The following is a 24,354-nucleotide window of genomic DNA, read 5'->3' on the forward strand; positions in this document are numbered from 1 at the left end:
GCATTATATCTATTTAAACTTTTATAACAATTAGCAGACTGGAACAATATACTATCAAAAGAATCTAGGCTTTCTGGAAATGGCAAAGATCATTAGGTGAATTGAATCTTACTGTAAAACAGAGTGGGACATGCATGGATGTTGGTCATGCATCTCTGTGCCCAGCATGCCCTAAGGGAGTGGCTAGATCAGTACCATCTGCTTTCAGCCATTTCTGGAGGTGGTTGTAGCTCTTTATATGAGACAGTAACTATTCACTTAGTAATGAGAACTTTTTCTACAGTATCCTGACTTCTATTATGTATGGTATAAGAATGACTGACTGTTGCAGGGGGAGGCAGGTGGGCCATAAGATAACTCCGAGGAAGGTAGTAGTACACCAAGCTCCTTCGTTAAGGCATTCAATCCCGAATTTTTCCTCTTGTCTTTTTTATTTGCTGTAGAGTGATTCTCATCAGTTCCGTGTCATGGCAGCTGTCCTTCGCCATTGTTTACTAATCGTAGGTCCAACCGAAGACAAAACAGAAGAGCTGCACAGGTAGGTAACCTCTGTTTTGCTATCTCAATGAGGAATATCATCAATTCTTGTTTTTATGCATCCAATTTTTGTTGTTAAAAGCACAAGAAAGTGAAAATATTACAGTAAGTCTGGTAACTGTTGAGAAATCATTACTGTGCCCTGATGAGAAATTTTCATTCTATTCCCTTTGACTTTGTTAAATTGAGTCCCAACAAAAGAGAATTTAGCATTTGTTGAATTCAACAATAAAACCCAGAGTTTTAACAGTAATAATAACACAATTCAGTAGTTACTGAGTACTAAGTGTGACACGATGCTAAGTGCTTTATAAAGATTAACTTACTTTAATCAGCATACTCATCTTATGAGGTTACTGCTCTTCTTCCCTTTCGATAGGCCATGAAATTGGGGCATAGAAAAATGAAGCAATTTCTTTGAGATTACACAGCCCTAGTAAGTGACAGGACTTGGATTTGAACCCTGCTTTTCATTACTGCACTCAGTAGTCTCACTGATTTCACTGTAAGAGTAGTTACCAAAAAGTATACCATAAGCAATATGTATTAATTAAATTTTTAAAACTTATTATAAAAATTGGGTCACAGTCTCAAGTATTAATATTTAAAAAATAGTTCAAGTGTTGTGACTTGCTTGTTGGAGCTCTTGGTGGACTACTGCTAAAATGTGTCATTCTGTAAGAATTGAGTTCATGCATTTTTCTAGTTCTCTTTCTATTCTAGATCAGACTTGCTATAACAACACTTCTGACTTTAACATAAGACTGCTTATGGTGCTTTACTCTTCAAAAATACAAGTGGTATTTTTTTTTAAGATTTTATTTACTTACTGGAGAGAGAGAGAGCATGAGCAGGGGAGAGGCAGTGGGAGAGGGAGAAGCAGAGGGAGAGGGAGAAGCAGACTCCCCACTGAGCAGGGTGCCTGACTCACTGGGCTCAATCCCAGGGTTCCAGGATCCTGACCTTAGCCGAAAGGAGATGCTTAACCAAGTGAGCCACCCAGGTACCCCAAATGCAAATGATATTTTAAACAATTCAAATAAATTCAAATCTGCAAACAATTACCTTTGGCATTAACTCTGCTTTACAAATAAATTTGGATTCCTCTTAATAGTAGAAAACACCTACATTTACAATATTCTATTTTTCAAAATATGGCTTAAATAAAACTTCATAGAAACACAACAGAGTGTAAAAATGGAGCATAACCTTATTATTTTTCGATCAAATCCTTATTTTAGTTATGATCAGCAATTTATTATTTGCTATTTTACAGAGTTTGTTGGTAGGTTACTTTATGTACTCTGCCCTGCAAACATTCAAAAGATTATTTTATTCACAATTAAAAAGTGTGATTTCTTTTCCTTCAGCTACAGATCAAAAGTTCCTTTAATTTTCTTGAGACTGTGCCTTTAAAAAATAATCAGATTAAGTGCAATAAATCATGGCCTCTAAAACAATTTAAACACTCTGACTCATAATTTTTTTCATAATTGAGACACTAGAAATACAGATGCTAAAACTTTTAAAAAATGGATTTACAATAAGAACAGGAGTAAATTGATGACTTTTTCTTTTGGAAATCAGTTATTGTAAGTTAAATGGCATTCATACAAGAATATAAGGAGAGGGACACCTGGGTGGCTCAGTCGTTAAGCATCAGCTCAGGTCATGATCCCAGAGTCCTGAGATCGAGCCCCGCATCAGGCTCCCTTCTCCACGGGAAGCCTGCTTCCCCTCTCCCACTCCCCCTGCTTCTGTTCCCTCTCTCTCACTGTGTCTCTGTCAAATAAGTAAATAAAATCTTTAAAAAATAAAAAATAAAAGTCTTCGTATAAAAGAAAAAAAAGAATAAGGAGAAAGTGTTTTGGGAATTGTTACACTGGTTACAAAAAAACATTGCTAAGGATTTCTCTGATAAATTTAATATTTTAACACAGCACCCAGTATTTATCAAAAAAAGAGCAAGAGGAGAGGTTTTAAGAACCAGATTTTTTAAAAAGTAATCAGATTTCTTTATTTTCTTTCTGATACTTACTTTAAATATTCTTTTTAAAGATATTTTACTTTAAATTTACTTTTATCTTAAAAGTTGCTCTGATAGGGCGCCTGGGTGGATCAGTGGGTTAAAGCCTCTGCCTTCGGCTCAGGTCACGATCCCAGGTTCCTGGGATCGAGCCCCACATCGGGCTCTCTGCTCGGCAGGGAGCCTGCTTCCTCCTCTCTCTCTGCCTGCCTCTCTGCCTACTTGTAATCTCTGTCTGTCAAATAAATAAATAAAATCTTAAAAAAAAAAAGTTGCTCTGATAAAATATCTATTAGCTACACTGTAAATAAGATTTCCCTAGAGCCACAAACAGGATATAGGAGTATTTCTCAAAGCCTTTCCTAGGAGACTGAAGTTGCTGCTGACATGACAGTTTATCTGGAATGGCCCTGCATGTCCCTTTAATCGGAATTAAAGTGATTAGTATCATTTGAGAGTAGTGACTCTAGGCTAAGCCATTTAAATACAGAGAAAACTGCATTAACCCCAAAGGATTATATTAGGAAAGTTACTAGGATTTTAATACCCACTAAATTGTGTGTATTTATTTATAGTGTAGTACCCACTAAATTCTGCATATTTATACTTCAGTATTTATACAGAAAATCATGTGTGTGTTTAAGGCAAAGTTAAAATAAAAAATCGGAATGTTTTTCAAAGTAACATTTTGTTCCATTTTTTTTAAGTTATTTTGTAAGTTTATTTTTTCTTTTTGACACTTTAAGGAAAAATGTAACAAAATAGGTAAACCTGGATAGTGTATGATTATGCATTAAAATTCAAAGAGTTGTGGTAACAATTAAATGAGAAATTAATAAAGCACTCTGTCCATGCACCGAGGAAGCACTCAGCAGGTGTACGAGCTGCTGTCACCTCTGCCGTCACACTGCTGCCACTGCCACTTCTTTTACTGTTATTACAATAAGCACACTGGCTTTTAGGTCCAATACTTAGTTCCAGATATATTTTTAAAAGTTGTTTTTGATTTTGATATTTTGTTAGGATTTTTATGTTATCCTGTGATCATGTAGAGAAATCTATTTTCCATTCATCTGTTTTTCTCAAGCCAGGGATGTTCTATGATACGTGCATGCCAGGAGTCTACTAGGCTCCTTCAGGAGACAAGTGAGGAGAAACATGGCTAAGCCACAGCTTTTTCTGATGTGCGGTCTCCTTTTTTTCCCCACCCCCAGAGCAATCAAGAGAACAGGGACATAGAGATAAAATGAGTTAGCTCACATAGACAGTTGACCTTAACCTTTATTTCCACTAATCAGCATCTTAGATAGTTTTTACAATCTACTTATTTCATTTCCTTTTGTCTATACTTAAAGTAACAAGTAAATTGTTGGTTTGAGTCATCTTTTTTTGATACATTAAAGGACATCCTAATTCGGTTCATCTCTGTTATCTTCCTGAAAGTATTTTCAACCCTCTTGTCCATAATCAGTAAACTTATGCATACACTGCCAAAAACAATTCCATATGGATGTGGTTGTGGTTTTGTTTTATTTTAGAGAGAAGGGGGAAATGGGAATGGCCTAAATGCTAGAGAGGTGAGAAGAGTGAAGGACCAGATCTGATTTAATTTATTTTAGCCTCTCAACTCATTTCTTTCACTTAGCACACTGGCATCTACAAAATGCTTTCTCTCTTTTTTTTCCCCCACACTCAAAGAGCCTGTGTGTCTTTAAAAAGTACTTATCTCCCTGCCTTTTTTGTTGTTTCTTTGCTTAGACTAATTTATCTCATATACTGGAGACAATTTAGTACCTAATGATACCTCATTACAATCCTAAGCAATGTCTTTTTTTCCAGCTTTATTGAGATTCAGTGGACGTATCACATTGTTTCAGTTTAAGGTATACAATGTTGTTGATTTGATAGATTTACATATTGTGAAATGATTACCACCACATCATTAGCTAGGCATAATGTCTAACACATGACCAACTTTTAATTAATGTTTAAAATTGAGGGGAGAGGAGATGGGGGAATGATTAAAACAGGTGAAGGGGATTAAAAGGTACAAACTTCTAGTTTAAAATAAATAAGTCACAGAGATGAGAAGTACAACATAGGGAATAAAGTCAGTAATATTGTAATAATGTTTAGTGACAGGTGGTAACTACACTTATTGTGGTGAACACTGAGATTGAGTAATGTATAGAATTGTTATGTTATTGTACAACTGAAATTAATATAACATTGTATATCAACTATATTTCAATAAAATTTTTTTTAGAAGATTAAAAATTGGATGATATCATTTTTAGCTTCTACTTATTAACTGAGCACTTACTATATGCTAGGCACTATGTGGAACTTAAGGACAACAAAGATGAATATAGTATAATCTGTGTTCTCCAGGGCTTACCAGCTAGGGGGTAAAACAGACATGTAAGTAAATAAGTACAGTTATTTTGATGAGTGTTGTGTAAGACATGGACAAGCTTATGTAGGTATACAGAAAACAAGAGAGTTTACTTTGGAGAGATCACAGAAGGGGGTTCTTATTTTATTTTTTGTTATCATTAAAGCTCCTAGCTCTTTAACCTGATTCTTACTGTGAATAACCGTTATCTAGGTGAAGAGATATCCACAGTGCATACTCTGGAGAAACGTAAAGTCTAAATGAGGAGACAAGACATAAATATTATGAAAAGTTAAAAATAATCCAAGACCATAATAGAAGAGCTATCACAAGATAGTTTTTGAGTAGTTTCCCAGTGACTTAATTATCCAAATAATAATTGCTAATAGAGGGGCGCCTGAGGGGCTCCTGGTGGCTTAGTGGATTGAGCCTCTGCCTTCGGCTCAGGCCATGATCTCAGAGTCTTGGGATCGAACCCCGCATTGGGCTCTCTGCTCAATGGGGAGCCTGCTTCCCCCTTTCTTTCTGCCTGCCTCTCTGCCTACATGTGATCTGTCAAATAAATAAATAAAATCTTTTTAAAAAATAATAATTGCTAATAATTTAAAAGACTAGCTCACTGTGGTCTAACATGATGAGTAAAGTTTTCCTTACTCATACTATCTATAGCTGTTCTCCATCCTCATCCAGACCTCTGGTCTCCTGGTGATTCCCGTTTCTCCTACCTATGAGCGCTCTATGGGTTTACCTTCTTTCCTTTCTAATTCTAAAGCATTGGTTCATCATTTCAACCTATCTGTATGCCCTCATTGTCATGTCTTGCTAGTCTTGAAGCACCCAACCCCAGATCTGTCAGACCACCTTCTTTTTCTACTTCTAAACTCAGGCTTCTCTGACCTGTGGGACAATTTTACCTAACCCAACAGTTTGATCCACCCTCTCCACTGCATTTAGAGTTGTTTCTCAGAAAGAAGATCTCTGCTTAGAATCCTCGTTGGCTCCCCTCTCTCTTTATGTTCAAGAGCAAACTTGTATTGTCATTTTGCATTTATTAATAATCTGCCTCCTTATCAGGGAAATCTATGTTTCCCTGGCTTCTGTACCTTTTTCTTTGCCAGAATAACTCTGGTTTAAGGTCATCAGTAACCCATCTGGCTATAACTTACATCTTATCACGGCAGTCCCCTTTATAATACTCCTACCCCACTCCCCACAGACATACATGTACTTTTCTGGTCTCATTGTCTACCAAGGCCCCTCCCTGCCTTGTCCTTTGCTTTACACGGTATACTTAGGGCCTAGCACAAGGCATAGTAAGTATTTGTTGAGAATGAAGTGATGTTTAAGCTAGTCTTAAAGAATGAGAATATTCTTCTAGGCAGGAGAACCCATGGCCAAACACAGAAAAGAGTTTGTGTCTATGGTGTATTTAGAGAACAATGACCAGGTCACTATGGGTTAAAAAGCTATGATTTGCTGAGAGCAGCATTCAGGAGTCTTTTCATCATATCTTATCCAAAGTTTTCTGGACACTTCTCACCTGCAGTGGCTCCAGTCTTCTCTTAACTATCTGGTTCTTCTACTGTTCTCGAATTTTATCTACTTGGGCTTTAGAGCCATGGCTCCACCAGAATGCCTATTACTAAGGTCACTAGTAACTTCCATTTTGCAAAACCCAGTGGACACTTCTTGTCATCTTACTTGATCTGTCCCACATCATTTGACACCCCACTTTTGTGTATGTACTTTCTTCCAGGGTACCATACTATCCTGGTTTTCCTCCTACCTCACTAGTTGTAATTTTTTCCTCAGTTCCTCAGCTTCTAGACAATAGAGTGCCCCAGGTTCAGCCCTCACAGTTTTTTAGTTCACACGCATTCCCTCCCTAATTTAATCAACCTGTTGTCTTCAGACACCATCTATCTGCTAATGATCCCTTAGCTTCTATCTCTAATCCAGATCTCCCTCTCCAAACTTGACTCTTGCCACTAACTTCCTATTAACATCTCCCCTGGGAAGTCTAATAGATATCCCAAATTTAATATATCCAAAATTAAATTCTTAGTCTTCCCCTGAAAAGCTGCTTCTCCTGCAGTGTTTTCCATTTCAGTTTATGGCAACTCCAGCTTTCCACTTGCTAAGGGTTGAACTTGGATTCTCACACTTCACAACTGGCCTGTCAATGTCTTTCAAAATGTATCCGGATGTAACCGCTTCACTATTATCATCATATTCAGTCACCTGAATTTTATAGTGATATCCTGATTCTTCTCACCTTTGATGTCCTGCCATTCTTTTCTCAATGCAGTAGTCAGAATGACCCTTTTTAGGTAAATCAGAGTATATCACCATGAAAGACCCTAGAGTGGCTCCCACTTCACTGAGCATAAAATTCTATTTTAAGAGCCTGCAAGACCAATCTAGCCATACCTGATCTCCTGTCCTACTCCTTTTCCTATATATAGTGGTTTGGCAACACCAACTTCTTTACAGTTCTTCATTTATGCCACTGCTTCTACCTTGGAGCCTTTGCTCTTGCTTTTCTTTCTGAAATGTTCTTTCCCCACATTGTCACATGGCTCACTACCTCACTTCATTTCTTTGCTTAAATGGCACCATTTTAGTGAGGTCTAGCCTAATCACTCTATTCAAAATTATAACCCACCTGTTCTGTCTTACTTTCCTGGGTTTCTCCACCAGGCCGCTTATCACCTTCTATCATGCTATTTAGTGATCTTATTTCTTTTGTTTACTTTTCATTGACTATCCTCTCCATGCTGGAAAATAAGCTCCCCAAAGGCAGGGATTTGTCTCTTTTCTTCATAAAACAATGCCTGACACAAGTAATAAATAATTACTGAATCAAGCTAAAGTTAGGAATTTACATCTTTTGGAGGAAGTCTTTTGGAGATCTGAAGGTTCATTTAAGTAAGTTCTCAGCCATAAAGAAAAGATATGTGAGCCCCAAATAAGATATATTTGAACCAGGAAGATTTGTTAATGGCTATAGGTCTCCATGTAGCATTATCATATTCCTCATTGTCATTTGGTATTAAATTATATTTAGTCCAATGATTGATACAGGACTGTATTTTTAGATTGCCTCCCCTCCCCCACAACTAACAAGGCTTTAATCAGGGCATTAAGGAGTTCTAAATAGGCATTGCTTTTAAATTTGCATATCAGGAGGGGGCTGGGAGCATGAGTAGGAGGATGTCATGTCCCAGTGATTAATGATCTCTAGGAAGCTGAAAAGGGGAGAGTAATATACACAGTATTTCTACCCCCTGGAGTAGGAATGCAAACACCATTGTGCGGATCTGTGCATAGTCACTGACTTCCTGGTAGCTGGAGAATTTCATACACTCTTCTACCACAAATAAAACTGTCAGAGAAGTGACAGAGCTCAAAAAGCGGGCCTTCCTTACTTAAAAAGAATAGCTCAAACACAGTGAGCCAGAAAATTAATTTTGTAGTTGTTTGGAAACCCAGTTGTTTAATAAGAAAAGTGAAAATGGGAACTTTCCTTGAAAAGCCTAAAACCTCCAAATATTTGTTGAATCAAACTCTACATTTGGTTTCTTAAATTTACCAGATTCCTAGAAACTGCTTATTTTAAATGAATTTAAAGGGAAACATTCCTTTGTAATGAAATGCAATGTTTTAAACTTTTCAGTGTGGTCTCTGGTGCATTTAGAGAATCATACTATCAATGGACTTCAGTGCCTATTGCCTTATGTGTTGAAAAAAAATCCTAACATTTCAAAATGGTTTATACAGTTGTAGAAAGTAATTCTATGGTAGAGTTCTTTTGTTTTATTTGTTTTCATCCCAGTGAATCTGTGATATTTAATAACAGTTTCCAAATGCTTAAGTCAGAAGTGAAACATTTTTAAGTCTAGATAAGGAACTACAGAGGTTTGCAAAAATTTTTAAAAGAAAGTTTGTGGGGAAAGCATTGTATTTCAACCAATTGTGATTTTTTTTTTCTATGAATAACCAAAATTAGGGCCATCGTTTAACAGTAGCAGGTAGTAATCACAGCAGCAGCAACAGATTTTTCATGGGGACCATCAAATAACTTGTATTCTGCCAGGACTCATTCATCCATAGGACTTGTTATTTTTGCTTGTGGCTCAGATTGTTTTGATACCTTTTACATTACTACTCATTGTTCTGCACTGTCTAATTTTTAACCTTTGATTTCTTATAAATATTTTTTCCATGATATAAAAAGAAAGGAAGGAAATACTCATTCTTGGAAAAATGAGGACTACACTTCAGACTGAGAGAAAGAAAACAAATGTATATATTATTTCTATTTTGTTGTTGCTTACTTTGTTTTATTTTTGAGGGTACCTTTATAATCTAAATTAAAAAGAACTACTATGGTCTAAATTAAGACAGCATCAGATAGATTAAGCCCTGAGTTTGGTTTCCAAGTGGTTAGACTTCTCCATTGCATTTGCAAGAGTTTATTTTTAGTCAGGATGTGGTTATTTTTAGATCTGCTTCTCTGTCACTAGGAAATGTAATGCCTGTCTTTCCATTGTTGTTTATCAGGAAGTTCTGAGGCACAGGCTTAGGAGATCCAGTTAGCAGAGAACACCACCTCCTTTTAGATGAAAGAATGTGAAATAATGCCTGAAGGAAGATCTGTTAATTGAGAACATACCTAATTTTAAAATTATTAGTGTCACTTTAATCTCTTACACACTGAGCAACAGAACAAGATTTTTAAGGAATACCAAAAACACAAGGTTTGGGTTCCCCCTACTGGTGTGCATCCCAGGTGCCTGTGTTAACAACATAGCAGAAAGGCCTACGGGATAAAGATTTGAAATGGCTATGTTGGGCTCTTTTAAAGATACCTGGTGATGAGAAAAGGAGAAAAAGCACCATTACCCATTTTCTGCTAATGTCTTTTTAAAAATGGGATGATCTAAAAATTGTATTTTTTATGTCCAGAAAGAACAAAACTTAATCCTATAATATTTGGTTTTTAATGTTGTTGCCTGGGATAAGCTGCTTATATACAGCTTCTCAAATGCTTTATGTTATAATCTAAGGAATAATAAAACACCAGTGGCTCCACAAAAGGATTTAAAACCCCAAGGAAAAAATATAAAGCTAGCATTGTGTCATAGTAAAATTAAAGAGCTGGTGTTAAAGCTAATTCCTATTTTAGCATTTCAGAAAGTGACATGACATCATGTGATTGTGTGTGTCCATTTAACATCTGTTCTTTCTAATTTGTCATATGTGTATTTAAAACAGTTCTCTTTATTTTCTGTCTCTTAGTCAGTAAATGCCAAGTAATATTAAAGGCTTGTTTTGAAAAAGAAAAATTTTAATTGACTCCTAGAAGTCATTTCTGAACTTCTTCTTATGTTTGCATTTTAAAAGACTATTCAATGAAATTAAAATATTGTATTTTTAAATTGCTTTTCAGCAATGCAGTCAACCTTTTAAGCAATGTTCCGGTCTCTTGTTTGGATGTTCTCATTTGTCCATTAACCCATGAAGAAACAGCCCAAGAGGCAACGACACTAGATGAACTGCCCAGTGATAAAACGGATGAAAAAGAAACTGTTTTGAAAAAGAATACCATGGTATACAATGGTATGAATATGGAAGCCATTCATGTTTTACTCAATTTTATGGAGAAGAGAATAGACAAGGTAAGACTGATAAAATGGGAGGCCTTGGGAAGATGTTTCTAAAGAATGTAAATGTGCCATATATGCAGACATCACAAGGACATGATTTTTAAATATAAGCTTTTTTAAGTAGCTGATGTTTTACCTAATTATATCCTAGAAATCATTTTATTACAGTATATAATTAATTGCAAAAACCAAATTTATTTGCTTAAAGCCAAAAATTTTGTTGATCCAAGACTAAAACTATGACTGGTGCCTGAAAGTGAAGGAAAAATTAATTACTTTTCCATGTAGGTATTTTGTAAGACCTAGAAGTAAAAATTATCCACCCAAAAAACTTGATGATAAATTCTTTCCATAATACCAAAAGGCTATCTTTTAAAAAAATCATCAACTTTTCATTTGTTGTGAGTTGCTTATTTTCTTATCTCTCACTTGCTTTTTCAGGTTAATTATATTAAAAGGTAGCAAGGTAGTGTGGGTGGGTCATCAAAACCTTTGATTCATTTAAGCCCAATGTAGGAAAATCCAGGGAGGATAAAAACAGACATTAAGGGGGGCCTGGGTGGCTCAGTGGGTTAAAAGCCTCTGCCTTTGGCTCAGGTCATGATCCCAGGGTCCTGGGATCAAGCCCCGAATCCGGCTCTCTGCTCAGCGGGGAGCCTGCTTCCTCCTTTCTCTTTACCTGCCTCTCTGCCTACTTGTGATCTCTGTCTGTCAAATAAATAAATAAAAAATCTTAAAAAAAAACAAAAACAGACATTAATAAACATGAAGTTAAGTGATGGAATGGAAGCTTATGTTGCGTTAATAACATAAACTGTCTCTCCCTCGAGAAAGGAGTATTAACATGCTCAGTTATACAGAGGAAAGTAATACTGTTAGAAACTAATACAGTATGTCTGGTTTTCTTTATAGGGAAGCAGCTATAGAGAAGGTCTAACTCCAGTTCTCAGCTTATTAACAGAATGTTCCCGAGCCCATCGAAACATCAGAAAATTTCTCAAAGATCAGGTAACTGCTTAATGCAAATTACACCTCATAGTTAATCTTCTTATATGTGGCTTTTAAAAGTAGAATTAATGAGTTGCATTCTTTCATAATGGTTTTCTTTCATAAAATCAGAAACTCCGAAAAGTTAGTTTTAATCTTTGAAATCTTCATAATCCAGAAAAAACGTGACCCTTTGTATTTTTCTGAGTCATTCATTCATTTATTCAACAAACATTTTAGATCTACTTTGTGCTGTCTTCTAAGCACTGAAAGATGACGTCTTTGCCTTGTAGAGTTTACCTTACAATGGCAGAACAAAAAGGAAATGAATATATATATGTTATAATGGCATGTAGAGATGTGTTCTAAAAAAAGAAGGAGAAGGGGAGACTTAGGGGACTAGGGAGGGCCTCTGTGAGAAAATGACATTTGAGCAGAAACTTTGATAAGAAAAGGATCTCTGAGAAAACCTGGAAGAGGAATGTAAAGAGAACAAGATCAAAGTCCCTGAGGTGAGAGGATGGTTTGGTGTGCTTACGGAAGAGCAAGGAGGCTAGACCAAACTGGCAAGGAGAGTGGTAGATGAAGTTAAAAAAAGGTAAGTAAGAACCAGATGCCTAAGGTTGTATAGGACTTTTGATGCCCTTCTAAGTGAGATGGGAAAGCACTGAACCATTCTGAGAAGGGGAATTAGATGAAGGGGACGCCATTTATATTTTAAAATACTCTGGCTGCTATAATAGGATAGACTAGGAGGATGTGAGTAGATGCAAGGAGGCCAGTTGAAAAGAGAGCTGATGGTGAAGGTTTGGGGTAGGATGGTAGAGTTCATGGTAAGAATTCTTTCCATCTGCCGTTATGATTTATCTTTGTCTCCCCTTCTATCATAATGGGTGAGTTTTCCCTGCTTTCTTCTGTGACCAGCCTCTGCACTTGTGTCCTGGATTCCTTTCCTTCTCGTCTTCTCAGGAACTTTTCTCCTGCGTTTATTTCCTCTCTTTTTGAATTAATCTTTTTTTTTTTTTTTTTTTTTTTTACTGTGCTAGGTCATTTCTGCCTTCACCCAAACACACCTTCCATCTTAAAAACAAAACAAAAAACCTTCCCTCAATTACACTTCTCAAGTTGCCTCCCCATCACTCTGCTCTTCTTAGTGCAATGTTCCTCAAAAGAGTTTTCCATACTCTATTCTTTTTACTCGTCTTTCTCTCCTGAACCCACCGAAATTAGGCTTTCATGCTTTCCACCCTACTGCAAAGGTGCTCATCAAAATTCATCAACCCAATATTGCCAAATCTGATAGCTCTCAAATATTTTTTTAATGCATTCCCCCAGTGCATTTTGATGTAACTGACTATTCTGTCCTTCTTGAAATACTTTCTTCCCTTGGTTTCTAGGACACAATGGAGGAACCTCTTTGCAATGTCTGAGTGCCCCAAGACAATGTTGTCTTTGTCTCCACTCCCACTTCCCTGGTGATCTCATTCAGCAGTCATGGTTTTGAAAATCATCTATATGCTGATGACTCTCAAATTTATATTTCCAGCCCTGACCTGTCCCTTCAGCTCCAGACTAATGTAACAAACTGCCTACTCATCTCCTCCCCTTGGATGTATAGTAGAGGTCTTTAACATATGCCAAAACTAAGCTCTTGATTTCCCACCCCTTCACCCTGTTTCTTTCCTTCTTCCACATTTCAGTATATGGTCCCATCATTCACCCCACCGCTCTTTTTCTGCCACATAGAATTTCCCTTGTTCAATGAACCAGCTTCATTTTACCCCTTTATGTTTATGGCCAAGATTTAGTAAGCGTCTTACTATATGGGAGGCACACTAGTAGATACCGCTGGTAAGGAGAGATGAGAAAGTGGAGACTCTTTCTTTGAGGAGTTTACAGTTCACTAGAAGAAGAGAGGAGTGCAATGAAAACATGAATAATCATTTAAATCTAATGAAATAGTTAATGAATTAAGGTAATTTCCAGTTTGATTATTTTAAGACATTCTACCATGACTAGGAATACTTGGTAAAGAATAATGAATGAAAAATATTTTGTTTTCTGTATTTTAGCTTTTTTTCATAGGAGATCCAGGTTCAACTGAACTGTTTAGATTTTGCTGTCTCTGACCAAGATAGCCCCCCAAAAAACCTGCTTCTTAACAACTTTGTATGAAGGCCTTGGGCCACATATTATGTGGACACAAAGATTATAAGACCCACTTTTTGTCCTCAAAGAAGCACTACAGTATAAAGAGATGAAACATGACAAGTAAAGATGACTAAGATATAAGACACACACAAAAAAATCAACTTTCCTTCTGAGAAAGATGCAGTCTAAACTGTAATGATTAAGAAAGGCAGAATATGTGGCGCCGGGATGGCTCAGTGGGTTAAGCCTCTGCCTTCAGCTCAGGTCATGGTCTCAGGGTCCTGGGATGGAGCCCTGCATTGGGCTCTCTGCTCAGCAGGTAGCCTGCTTCCCCCTCTCTCTCTGCCTGCCTCTCTGCCTACTTGCGATCTCTCTCTCTCTGTCAAAGAAAGAAAGGCAGAATGTAAAGTAACAGATGATTAACTTTGGTAATAGTATAAATATAACAAATAATATAAATAGCTAATTAATTATTACACCCTGTAGTTAATACCTGATTAAATCCAACTCACGCATACCGAGAGGAAATTGGTCTTAAGTATTTAGATAGGTGGAAAGAGAATGTGGTAGAAATTACTGACCCAGGTTGGATTAGTCTGGAGAGGCGCTTACAGAAGAGACGAGATTTTGTGGATTTGAAAGAGGAAATGGACAAGATTTGTCAAAGAAAAGAAAAAAACTTGTTGGAGGGTAATATTTGGGAGAAAATAGAATGAGTCCATACAAATGCAGATTGTCTGGGAGTAATATATAAGAATAAAAGCAACAAACTTCTATTTAAAAAAAAACTTGTTTCTAAGAAACCCAAAACACAGCTAACAAAACTTTGGGGTGATAACCTTTGTTAATAGATTCTTTACTCTGGAACAGTAGGCACATACTACATGCAATCCCTTATTCGATATCTCATTCTTCAATGTATTCAGTATATAGAGACCATATAAAACTCAGTATGGTTGGCTGAATCTTTACTGTGCAGTGACTTTGTACTTACAGAGCACAGAAATCATGGTGCTCTACTATTAGAAATATGGCTTCTGTAAACACTTTGAGTAGATTATTCAGTTTTCTGAGGTTTAGTTGCCATTTGTGTTCACAGCACCTTCAGTACCTCCTGATACATGGTAGGCACTCAATATAGAAGGAGAGAGGAAAGTCAGTTGAGTGGATTAAATAAAATGATATAAACATGAAGGGTCTGGCACGGTAAATTATTATTTGACTTGGTTTTTATCTCCATTTCCTCTCATAGTGCCTAGCTTATAGAAGGTGCTTTTAAAAAGATTCTGAGGGGTGCCTGGCTTCCTCAGTCAGTAGAGCATATGACTTGATCTCAGGGTTGTAAATTCGAGCCCCACGTTGGGTGTAGAGATTACTTAAAACCTTAAAAAAAAAAAAATCTGAATCCATTCCTCCTTCAGTCAACAAATATTTATTAAACACCTGTAGTATGCCATGAACTGAGAAGAATAAACAAAACAAAGACATCCCTGCCCCCTTGGCACTGACTCTTGTGGAAGAAGGGCCAACGGTAAAGCAATATATACTGTGTCAGGTGGTGATGAGTGCTGTGAGGAAGGCTAAAACACTTAGAGGGGGTTGTATACAAAAAAGAGAAGTCATATAGGGTGGTCAGGAAATGTTATCCTATAAGTAACATTTGAACACAGACCTGAAGTAAGGGAATGAGCCATGCAAGTTTCTAGAGAAAGAGTTTCTGGGCAGAGGGAGCAGCAAATGCAAGCAAAGACCATGAGACAGGAAAGTGGATGGTGTGTGTAAGGCGTTCCATGGAGGTCTGTGTGGCTGTAGCAGTGTCGGCCAGAACTGTAGAAATAAAGTTAGGAAAAGAGCAGGAAGCTGGATTATGTGAAACCTAAGGGAGTTGTAAGAACATTGTTTTTCACTGTAAGATGAGAAGCACTAGGAACTAGAAGACTTTGAGAACAGAAATGACATGATCAGACTTTCAGAGGCTCTCTAACTGCTTTGTAGAGGAAAAATCACGGAAGAACTGGGATGGAAGCAGAGAGCCCTGGGAGGTTGTGGTAATAACCAGTTTGGGTGAGACGTATCAGTAACTTGGATATGATAATATTAGAGGAGGCAGTGAGAAGTGGCTGAATTATGGATATATTTCAGAGATAGAAACAATATCATTTACTGGTGGATTGGATATGGGGTGTGAAAGAAAAAAGGCTATTTCCAGGATGTTTGTACTAAACAGTTGGAAAAATAGACTTACCATTTAATGCGATGGAAAACTAAGAAGGAACAGCTTTGGTGGGAGCATGGAAGATTTGTGTTTAGGACATGCTAAATTTGAGAGGCCTATAAAAGTCTGGAAGTCAGTAAAGAAATCAAGATAGAAATATAATTTAGGGAGTTCTCAGTGTAGACCATCTAATGCCATAAAACTGGATGAGATCACCAGTAGATTCAGTGAAAATAGTGAAGAACGTTGCCCAAGAGCTCAACCTTTGACTATTCCAATACTTAGAAAACAAGGGGAGAAAAAGAATTGGCAGAAGAGGCTGAGATGAAGCAACCAGTTGAGATAGGAGGAGACCCTGAAGAGGGAGGGGTCTGGGTAGATGAATTGAGTGAGCGAGTGAGCAAAAAAACAGACAAACCAAGAAGTGTCCTAAACCCTCTGCAGATCACAATCAATAAAATAGGGATAGTGATGTTACTACCTCCTTTGCAAGCTTACTGTGGAGACCGATTATACAGAATGTATGTATATCCTCCATTATAGCAACTAGCACCTAGAAAATATTCAATAATGAATAGCCATTTTTTATTATAAAATAAGAAAACCTAAGTACAGACTTTTTCTTTTTTTTTTTTTTTTTTTCCGTAAATACTGAAAATGCTACAGGAATTACAAGAATGGGAAAATCAATAGGAGTCAAAGTTTTAAGGAAGGCCCCGTGGAAGAAGGAGAAACTTGACCCTGGCTTTAAAGTGGATTTTGATAGAGGCAGGCAAAGGCATTCCAGATGCTTTGATGATTAAAAATTCCAAATGAATCAGAGTATTTCATGGTGGTACAGTGAAGGGATGTTTCTCTTCAAATGAAATTTCATTACAACCATGAAATCACTTTAGTTTTTTTTGTTTGGTCTTATTTGGAAGCAAAGCTATTTAGTTTTTAAAAGCTTTTTCCATTCTTACAAAACTGAGCTCATAGACTGACCAGTTGCATGTACCATCCTCACTTACTCTAGGACCCCACAACTGATGATGGTTTTTGCATTTCTGCCATTAGGTTTTACCACCATTGAGGGATGTGACAAATCGACCTGAAGTTGGCTCAACTGTGAGAAATAAGCTGGTGCGCCTCATGACACATGTTGACCTTGGAGTCAAGCAAATTGCTGCTGAATTCCTTTTTGTCCTTTGCAAAGAGAGAGGTAGGTTAAACTCTCTTTGCTCTCTACGTTTTTATTTTTCAGAGGGAATTTGAGAAATCTTTCTGTTAATAGTGGCCATCTCATTCCACTCTTTTCAGAGCTTACTCTTATCTTCTATTAGAGGGCCTGAGGATATATTAAAAATTAATCATTTAAAAACGTTTTCTATATGCTTCTGTGCAAACACACTCACATTAAACTTTGCCTTCTGTATCCTTTTTTTTTTTTTTTTAAAGATTTTATTTATTTATTTGACAGAGAGAGAGATCACAAGTAGACAGAGAGGCAGGCAGAGAGAGGGGAAGGGAAGCAGGCTCTCTGCTGAGCAGAGAGCCCGACGCGGGACTCGATCCCAGGACCCTGAGATCATGACCTGAGCCGAAGGCAGCGGCTTAACCCACTGAGCCACCCAGGTGCCCTGCCTTCTGTATCCTTAACCCACGCTTCCTAATCTTGTGAGTCAGGACCTGGAGTCATAATGAAAAATCTGCTTAAGTAATTCGGGTACTACTATTTTTTTTTTTTTTTAAGATTTTATTTTTATAAGTAATCTCACTCAGTGTGGGGCTTGAACTCACAACCCTGAGATCAAGTGTTGCACGCTCTTGAATGCACCAACTGAGCCAGCCAGGTCCCCCAGGGTGCTGATATTTTATAACCAGACACAGCCCTGGGTTAGTTCCCCTTTTTAATTCCTCTTGGAATTAAAGCTATAGGAGTTATGGTTTCTCCACTAAGTTATTTTATCAGTAGATAATTATTTGATGTGAGCTACATAACATAATATGGAAGTGAAAAAAAGGAAGATGGAAAGTGCAAAGAATGCCAAAGATACATTCCTTACCCTTGAGATAAGGATAAGATAGCGGTAGAGAGAAATTTTAAAATAACTATACTACAGTGTAATAAACACCATTATAAAGTGACTGTCTTCTGAGACAACATCTAATAATTTCAGATATTTTTTTTAATTATATGGGCTATTTCCCCTGCAAAAGCAGGTTCTTCAAACAAGGAACTTCAAGATACCCAGATATTTTTACCTATTTTTTTCTTTAGCTCCTAGTTTTATAAATGTACTGGTATGAAAATCCCATCTAAGCAGATTTTATATTCCACTTTTTTAAAGTACCTCTGTTTCGTGAGACAGAATTTGGAGGTAGAAAACTCACTTCTCTCAAAATCTTAAGTTAGTTTAATTCTTTTTTTTTTTTTACCCAGCTTTATTGAGGTATAATTGACAAGAAAAGTTGTATGTATTTAAAGTATATTATACAACATGATGATTTGGTACATGTATACATTGTGAAGTGATTAACACCGGTTAAGATATCTACCACCTCACAGTTACTTTTTGTTTTTTTGTGTGTGTGTGGTGAGAACGCTGAAGACTGATCTTAGCAAATTTCAAGTGTAGATAGAATAGTATTAACTATAGTTAATACTATTAACTATAACCATGCTAGTTAACCGTGCTAGACATTGGATCCTCAGAACTTACTATAACTGAAGGCTTACAGCATTTGATCAGCAGCTCCTCATTTCCCCCATCCCCGACCACCACTCTACTCTCTGTTTCCAGAAGTTTAATTTTTTTTTTTTTTTAAAGATTACACATTTAAGTGAGATCATATAGTATTAGTGTTTCTCTGGCTTTTTCACTTAGCATAATGTTCTCTAGGTTCATCCTTGTTGTAGCAAATAGCAAGATTTCCTTCTCTGTCATGGCTGAAATAAATAAATACACACACACATATCTCCTTTATCCATTCATCTGTCAGTGGACTCTGCTTTTTTCCATATCTTGGCTATTATGAATAATGCTTTAGTGAACATGGGACTGTAGACATCTCTTGGGAATAAAGACTTCGTTTGCTTCAGATATATTCCCAAAAGTGTGATTGCTTGATTATATTGTAGTTGTTTCTAATTTTTTGAGTAGCCTCTGTGCTGTTTTTCATAGTAGCTGGACCAATTTATATTCCCGCCAGTGGTGCGTAAGTGTTCCCTTTTTGCTACGTCCTTGCCAACACTTACCATCTCTTATCTTTTTGGTAAAAGCCGTCCTAACAGGTGTGAGGTGATCTGTCATTATAGTTTTGATTTGCGTCTTCCTAATGATTAGGGGTGTTGCGCCTTTTCACAAAAATACCTGTTGGTTGTTTGTATGTCTTTTTTGAAAAAAATGTCTTTACAGGCTTTTTGTCCATTTTTTAATAGAATTATTTGGGGCCTTTGCTGTTGAGTTGTATCCACAGAATTCTTAAACTTTATTTTCTGACTTTATTTCCACTTCAGTTCCTGTTAAGATGGTATATTAACAACATAATTTGATCAATATAATAATAATGATAATAAACACAACTATTATGTATGGGGGTGTCATGTTCCAAACATTCTATGCCATAAGCTCATTTATTTCTCATAAGGACCCTCCAGTGTCATAAATGAATTAACCTGGCACTTTCAGTAATTTATTCAAGGTCACACAATTGCTTGAGGGCTAAAGCCCAAATTTGAGTCCTCTTTCCATTCTGCCACATTTCCTTTTATAATAATTTTCACCAATTGTCCTCATATTTGCTCTTTTAAACAATTCAATTCTTTCATGACTCTGAAAAAAGATTGATGTAGCATCTTGGAATTAAGTGACTGGTATAGTCCTATGGTAATCTGTAAATACTGACTGAATTGAATCAGTTTTTCCAAGATCAGAAATGAGCTGTTTGGGGCACCTCGGTGGGCTAAAGCCTCTGCCTTCGGCTCAGGTCGTGATCCCAGGGTCCTGGGATCGAGTTCTGAGTCGGGCTCTCTGCTCAATGGGGAGCCTGCTTCCTGCTCTCTCTCTGCCTGTCTCTCTGCCTGCTTGTGATCTCTGTGAAATAGATAAATAAAATCTTTTTTTAAAAAATTAGAAAAAGAAAAAAAAAGAAATGAGCTGTTTTTTAAAGTGTAATTATGTATGTATACATAAATCTAAATTACACACTGTATCAGTCAAAAGAAGTTTATCAAAATATACACTAACATCTTATCCATTGTTACCTCTCACTAGGATGACTGGTGACTTTTTTTTAGTTCTGTGTATTTTATAATTTTTCTACAATGACCATTTCTTTCTTTTTTTTTTTTAATATTTTATTTGTTTATTTGACAGAGATCACAAGTAGGCAGAGAGGCAGGCAGAGAGAGAGAGGGAAGCAGGCTCCCCGCGGAGCAGAGAGCCTGATGCGGGGCTTGATCCCAGGACCCTGGGAATCATGACCTGAGCCGAAGGCAGAGGCTTTAACCCACTGAGCCACCCAGGTGCCCCTACAATGACCATTTCTTGTTTACTTTTAAAAATTTTTTAAAGAGAAAACTAAAATTTATTTCTTCTATAATTACATATCTAAATACATAAATTAACATATCTAAATATAATCACTTTACATTTAATGTGTCAGTGTGATAGTAAATATGGCATATGCATTTATAAATGAATTTGCTCACTGTTTCTCATTTGAAAGGATTACTTTTGTTCCCTCTTAGTCTATTTGAGGTTTTTATAATCCTAACTTTGAGCCCAAAGCCAACCCATATTAGCAGAAGTATATCATTTTCATTTGACCTTGAACAATTCTATATATACTCATCCACTTTTCCTTCCAGTTTGATTTTAAGTTTAGTAGATATATTCTTCTGGAATAAAAATTTACCTATTTAACAAAAAAACAACTTCTGAGCTAGAGCCAGGGAATACAGAGGTATAAAGATAAACAAGGTCTCTGCTCTCCTATTACTTTCTTACCAAGGGTTACCAACTCATATGCCTACAAGTGCCAAGTTGGTAATAAAAATGGACCGGGCATAAGAAGATAAATGAAAACTGACACTTATCTCATTGCTGGGAAGGCAGCAGGTTGGGAGTAGGGGAACAAGGGGATGGTGCAGAATTGGAGAGAGGACATCGCTGCTACTTAGCTCCAATTGATTGTTACCATGAAGGAACATATGGCCAACGTTACCAAATCTTGCAGGTTTTTCAAGAGAAGCCAGGGCTCTGAATTTTTACATAAAATCTCCCAGTTTTTAAATGCTGTCAACGTATTCTAATTTAAAACCATCTAGCCAAAAAAGAAAGAAAGAAAGAAAGAAAGAAAAGTTTGTAGTCTCCATTCAACTTGTAAGTCATTAGATTTTGGAGTTAGCGTTAGGTTTGGAGGGAAACTCTATTAAAATGAGATTAATTCCAAATAATTCATCAGTGTTGAACTTCCCTTTTAAGGACGTTCAAAGCTAAGCTTGAAGGTGAAGATACCATGATCAAGGCTCAAGAGTCACGTCACACTAAGTGGAAACAGCAAACAGCAATCAAATTAGGTTAGGGATGCAGAGACTAAATGAAGAATGAAAACTGAAATGGTACAAGATACAAAGGGCAAAATATCATGGCAGACTTGGCACAGAAAGAGTAATTCAAGTGTCTTAAATACCCATCTATGCCAGGCTAAAACTGTAACCCCAGTGGACAGTGGCCCACGGGTTAACTTGTACTCATGCCTACCAACTTGTGTTGAGCCAAATCTAAACTTGTATTACCTGCTCTGCAAATTGTATACTTTCTCCAGGTTGTCTAAACAGAGGCCTTATATCATCTAATAAAAGAAAGTAATTTATAATACAATCCTCCCCCTGTTAACACATTCATTAATTCCCAGCATGTGCTAGGCACTGTGGTTGGGGCTGAAGCACACAGAGAAATAAGGCTGGAACACCTCAGCACATAGCCCCGCAACTGCGAGCTTGCTCTCGTCTCCTTTATTTCAGTTTCCCATGTAGAAGTGTCAGTTTAGCTTGAAGCTAACATCTCTTGCCTGCTGATCTTTTCATCTTCTTGGAAAGCAGTTACCTTCTATTCTTTTCTTAACTCTCCCTATGTGTTTTCCTCAACCTATATACATCTCCATGTCACTGTCCTTCACATCTTAGCATCTTGAAAGATTAGTCTGGTTTTCCTCTTAGTATCCTTACTAGCCACTCAGGCTTCAACTTGCTGCAAGTTAGGCTTTCCACTGTCAATCCCTCCCTTCCAGACCCCCCTGGAAGTGTTCTCCATAAGCACACAAGGTAACCAATGTTCATAAGCAATGGATTTTTTTTTTTTTTTTTGGTCTTTATCTTACTGTTGACCACTCTCTGTCTCAGCGCTACCAAGCACTCCTAGATTGCCTCTGACCTTTCTTTCTAGTCTTACCAACTGTCTTTGCCCACACTTAATTGCCAATGTTCCCTAGAGTTCTCATCTGACCCCTGTTCTCCCTTTCCATTGTTTCCTGAGTCATCTCATCCTCTCCCTTGGCTTCTGCTTCAGCCTATTTGCTGGGGATTCCCAAATCTGTGTATCTCTTAATAAACTTAAAATATTCATAGCCCTCTGTTTCTGGTCAGGTTTTCTTCAGTCTGTCTCCCACATGGCCAATAGAGGGATTCTTCTAAAATACAGTCTTGTCATGACCACCCTGTAGAACTGTCAGTGACTTCCTGACACCTGGTAAAATCCAAATTTTATTAGATACTAACTTCATGGCCTGCCTCTGTATTCTAAATTCGATTTGCTATTATCTACTTTCTGCTTAGTCATGCTAAATTTTTTATTCTTGCCTAATTATACTTTACCATTTCTTGGCATTATCTCCACGACTTAGCAGATGCCATTCCCTTTGCATGGAATATCTTTGTTAGTATGGTGAGCTTTATTCTTGAAGATCAGCTTAAGTATCTTCTCTGTGAAAACTTGTCTCATCATAGAGGCAGAGTTAATCATTCTCTCTTCCTTGTACCATTTTTACTTAAGTCTATTTTTTAGTGCTTTTGACGTTTGCTATGTTCTCACTCTCAGTTAATGTCTAGAATGCAAGTTCAACGAATTGAGTTTCTTTAGGTCAGAGATCATGTCTTCTTCATCTTTGGATTCCTAATTTTAACGAAGTACCTTACAGATGGTTATAAAAAAGTAAACCTTTCTGCTGTCTGAATGGAGTATAGTGACTATATCGTCTTGTGGATCTCTCCATATCAAGGAATAATCAGTACACTATAAGAGAGAAATGACAGCCTGAAAGAGGGAATGACTGGGTAATGTGGACACAGCCAGAGAAAGTCTTCACAGAGAAATGGGAAACAGCCTTGGTATTTATAAGAAAGAGACTAATTCAAGAAGAGAAGAATCCACGATGTATAGGAATGATAAGAGATAGGTTTGGAAAAGGCCAGAGAGGCCAGAAAATGAAGAATCCATAGCCTTTGTGGCAGATCTTAAAGGTTTTATCCACAAAGGTGATAACACCATATTTTTGCTTTACAAAGATCTATGAGGCAGTTATATGGAGCGAGGAATAAAAGGATGTGAGACTAGAAATAGGGATACTAATTAGAGGAAGTTGCTAGTGTAAAATTTCCAAAAGTAGCAGTATTTGGAAGGAAAAGGATTATAAAATCTCTACATAACAGAGAAAAGGGAATAGTCTCTGGGTAGAATCTGGCTCTGCCATTCTGTCCTTGGTAAACAGCAGAACCTCTTTTTGTTTTCATGATAGAGTGTGATAAGACCCACATTTGTGTAAGCAATGATATCATAACTACCAGTGCATGTCTAACTGCAGTGTACTCCTGTGGTTGTTTTCCTCTGTTCATAGTGCCCTCTGGCATCTTGATAATGGTGAAATACTTTAAGCAGCTGTCTGACTGAATGCTGATTTGTCTCATTTCTGTAGCAGTTTTATAAAACTAACTGCATGGTTGATTACTGGGACAAAAAAATAAATATTTTTATATTGTTTCTTTTTGGGTTTTTTTTTAAGATTTTATTTATGCATTTATTTGACAAAGAGAGAGCACAGGAAGGCAGAGCAGCAGGCAGAGAGAGAGGGAAAAGCAGGCTCTGTGCTGAGCAGGGAGCCTGATGTGGGGCTCAATCCCAGGACCCTGGGATCATGACCTGAGCTGAAGGCAGATGCTTAACAGCCTGAGCCACCCAGTGCTCTGTTTCTTTTTGTTTTTAAGGGCCACCCAGAAAACCTTTCCGTGCCTTAGCAACTCATTTTAACATCTAAATTCAGTCCATTTTCCTTTTACTACCTTCCCAATACTGAACAGGATATCGTACAATACATTTGAAAATAGCTAAAAAGT

At 37.1% G+C, this 24,354-nt stretch overlaps 1 protein-coding gene across 7 annotated transcripts in view; it reads left to right on the top strand.

The window, feature by feature from the left end:
• The window catches only part of RIC8B (RIC8 guanine nucleotide exchange factor B), a 100,068-nt gene that overhangs the window by 49,218 nt on the left and 26,496 nt on the right, over positions 1-24,354 (top strand). For all 7 annotated transcript variants that reach the window (XR_007129328.1, XR_007129329.1, XR_007129330.1 and 4 more), the window contains exons 4-7: positions 444-538; positions 10,411-10,639; positions 11,540-11,635; positions 17,037-17,181. Coding sequence is in view for 4 of the 7 variants with exons in the window: in XM_047740532.1 (XP_047596488.1) it covers positions 444-538; positions 10,411-10,639; positions 11,540-11,635; positions 17,037-17,181 (565 nt within the window). In the remaining 3 variants the exon portion in view is untranslated. The remainder of the gene's footprint in view (positions 1-443; positions 539-10,410; positions 10,640-11,539; positions 11,636-17,036; positions 17,182-24,354) is intronic.

The sequence above is a fragment of the Lutra lutra genome, chromosome 8 (genome assembly GCF_902655055.1).
Source record: "Lutra lutra chromosome 8, mLutLut1.2, whole genome shotgun sequence".
In the NCBI taxonomy this organism is placed as follows: Eukaryota; Metazoa; Chordata; class Mammalia; order Carnivora; family Mustelidae; genus Lutra; species Lutra lutra.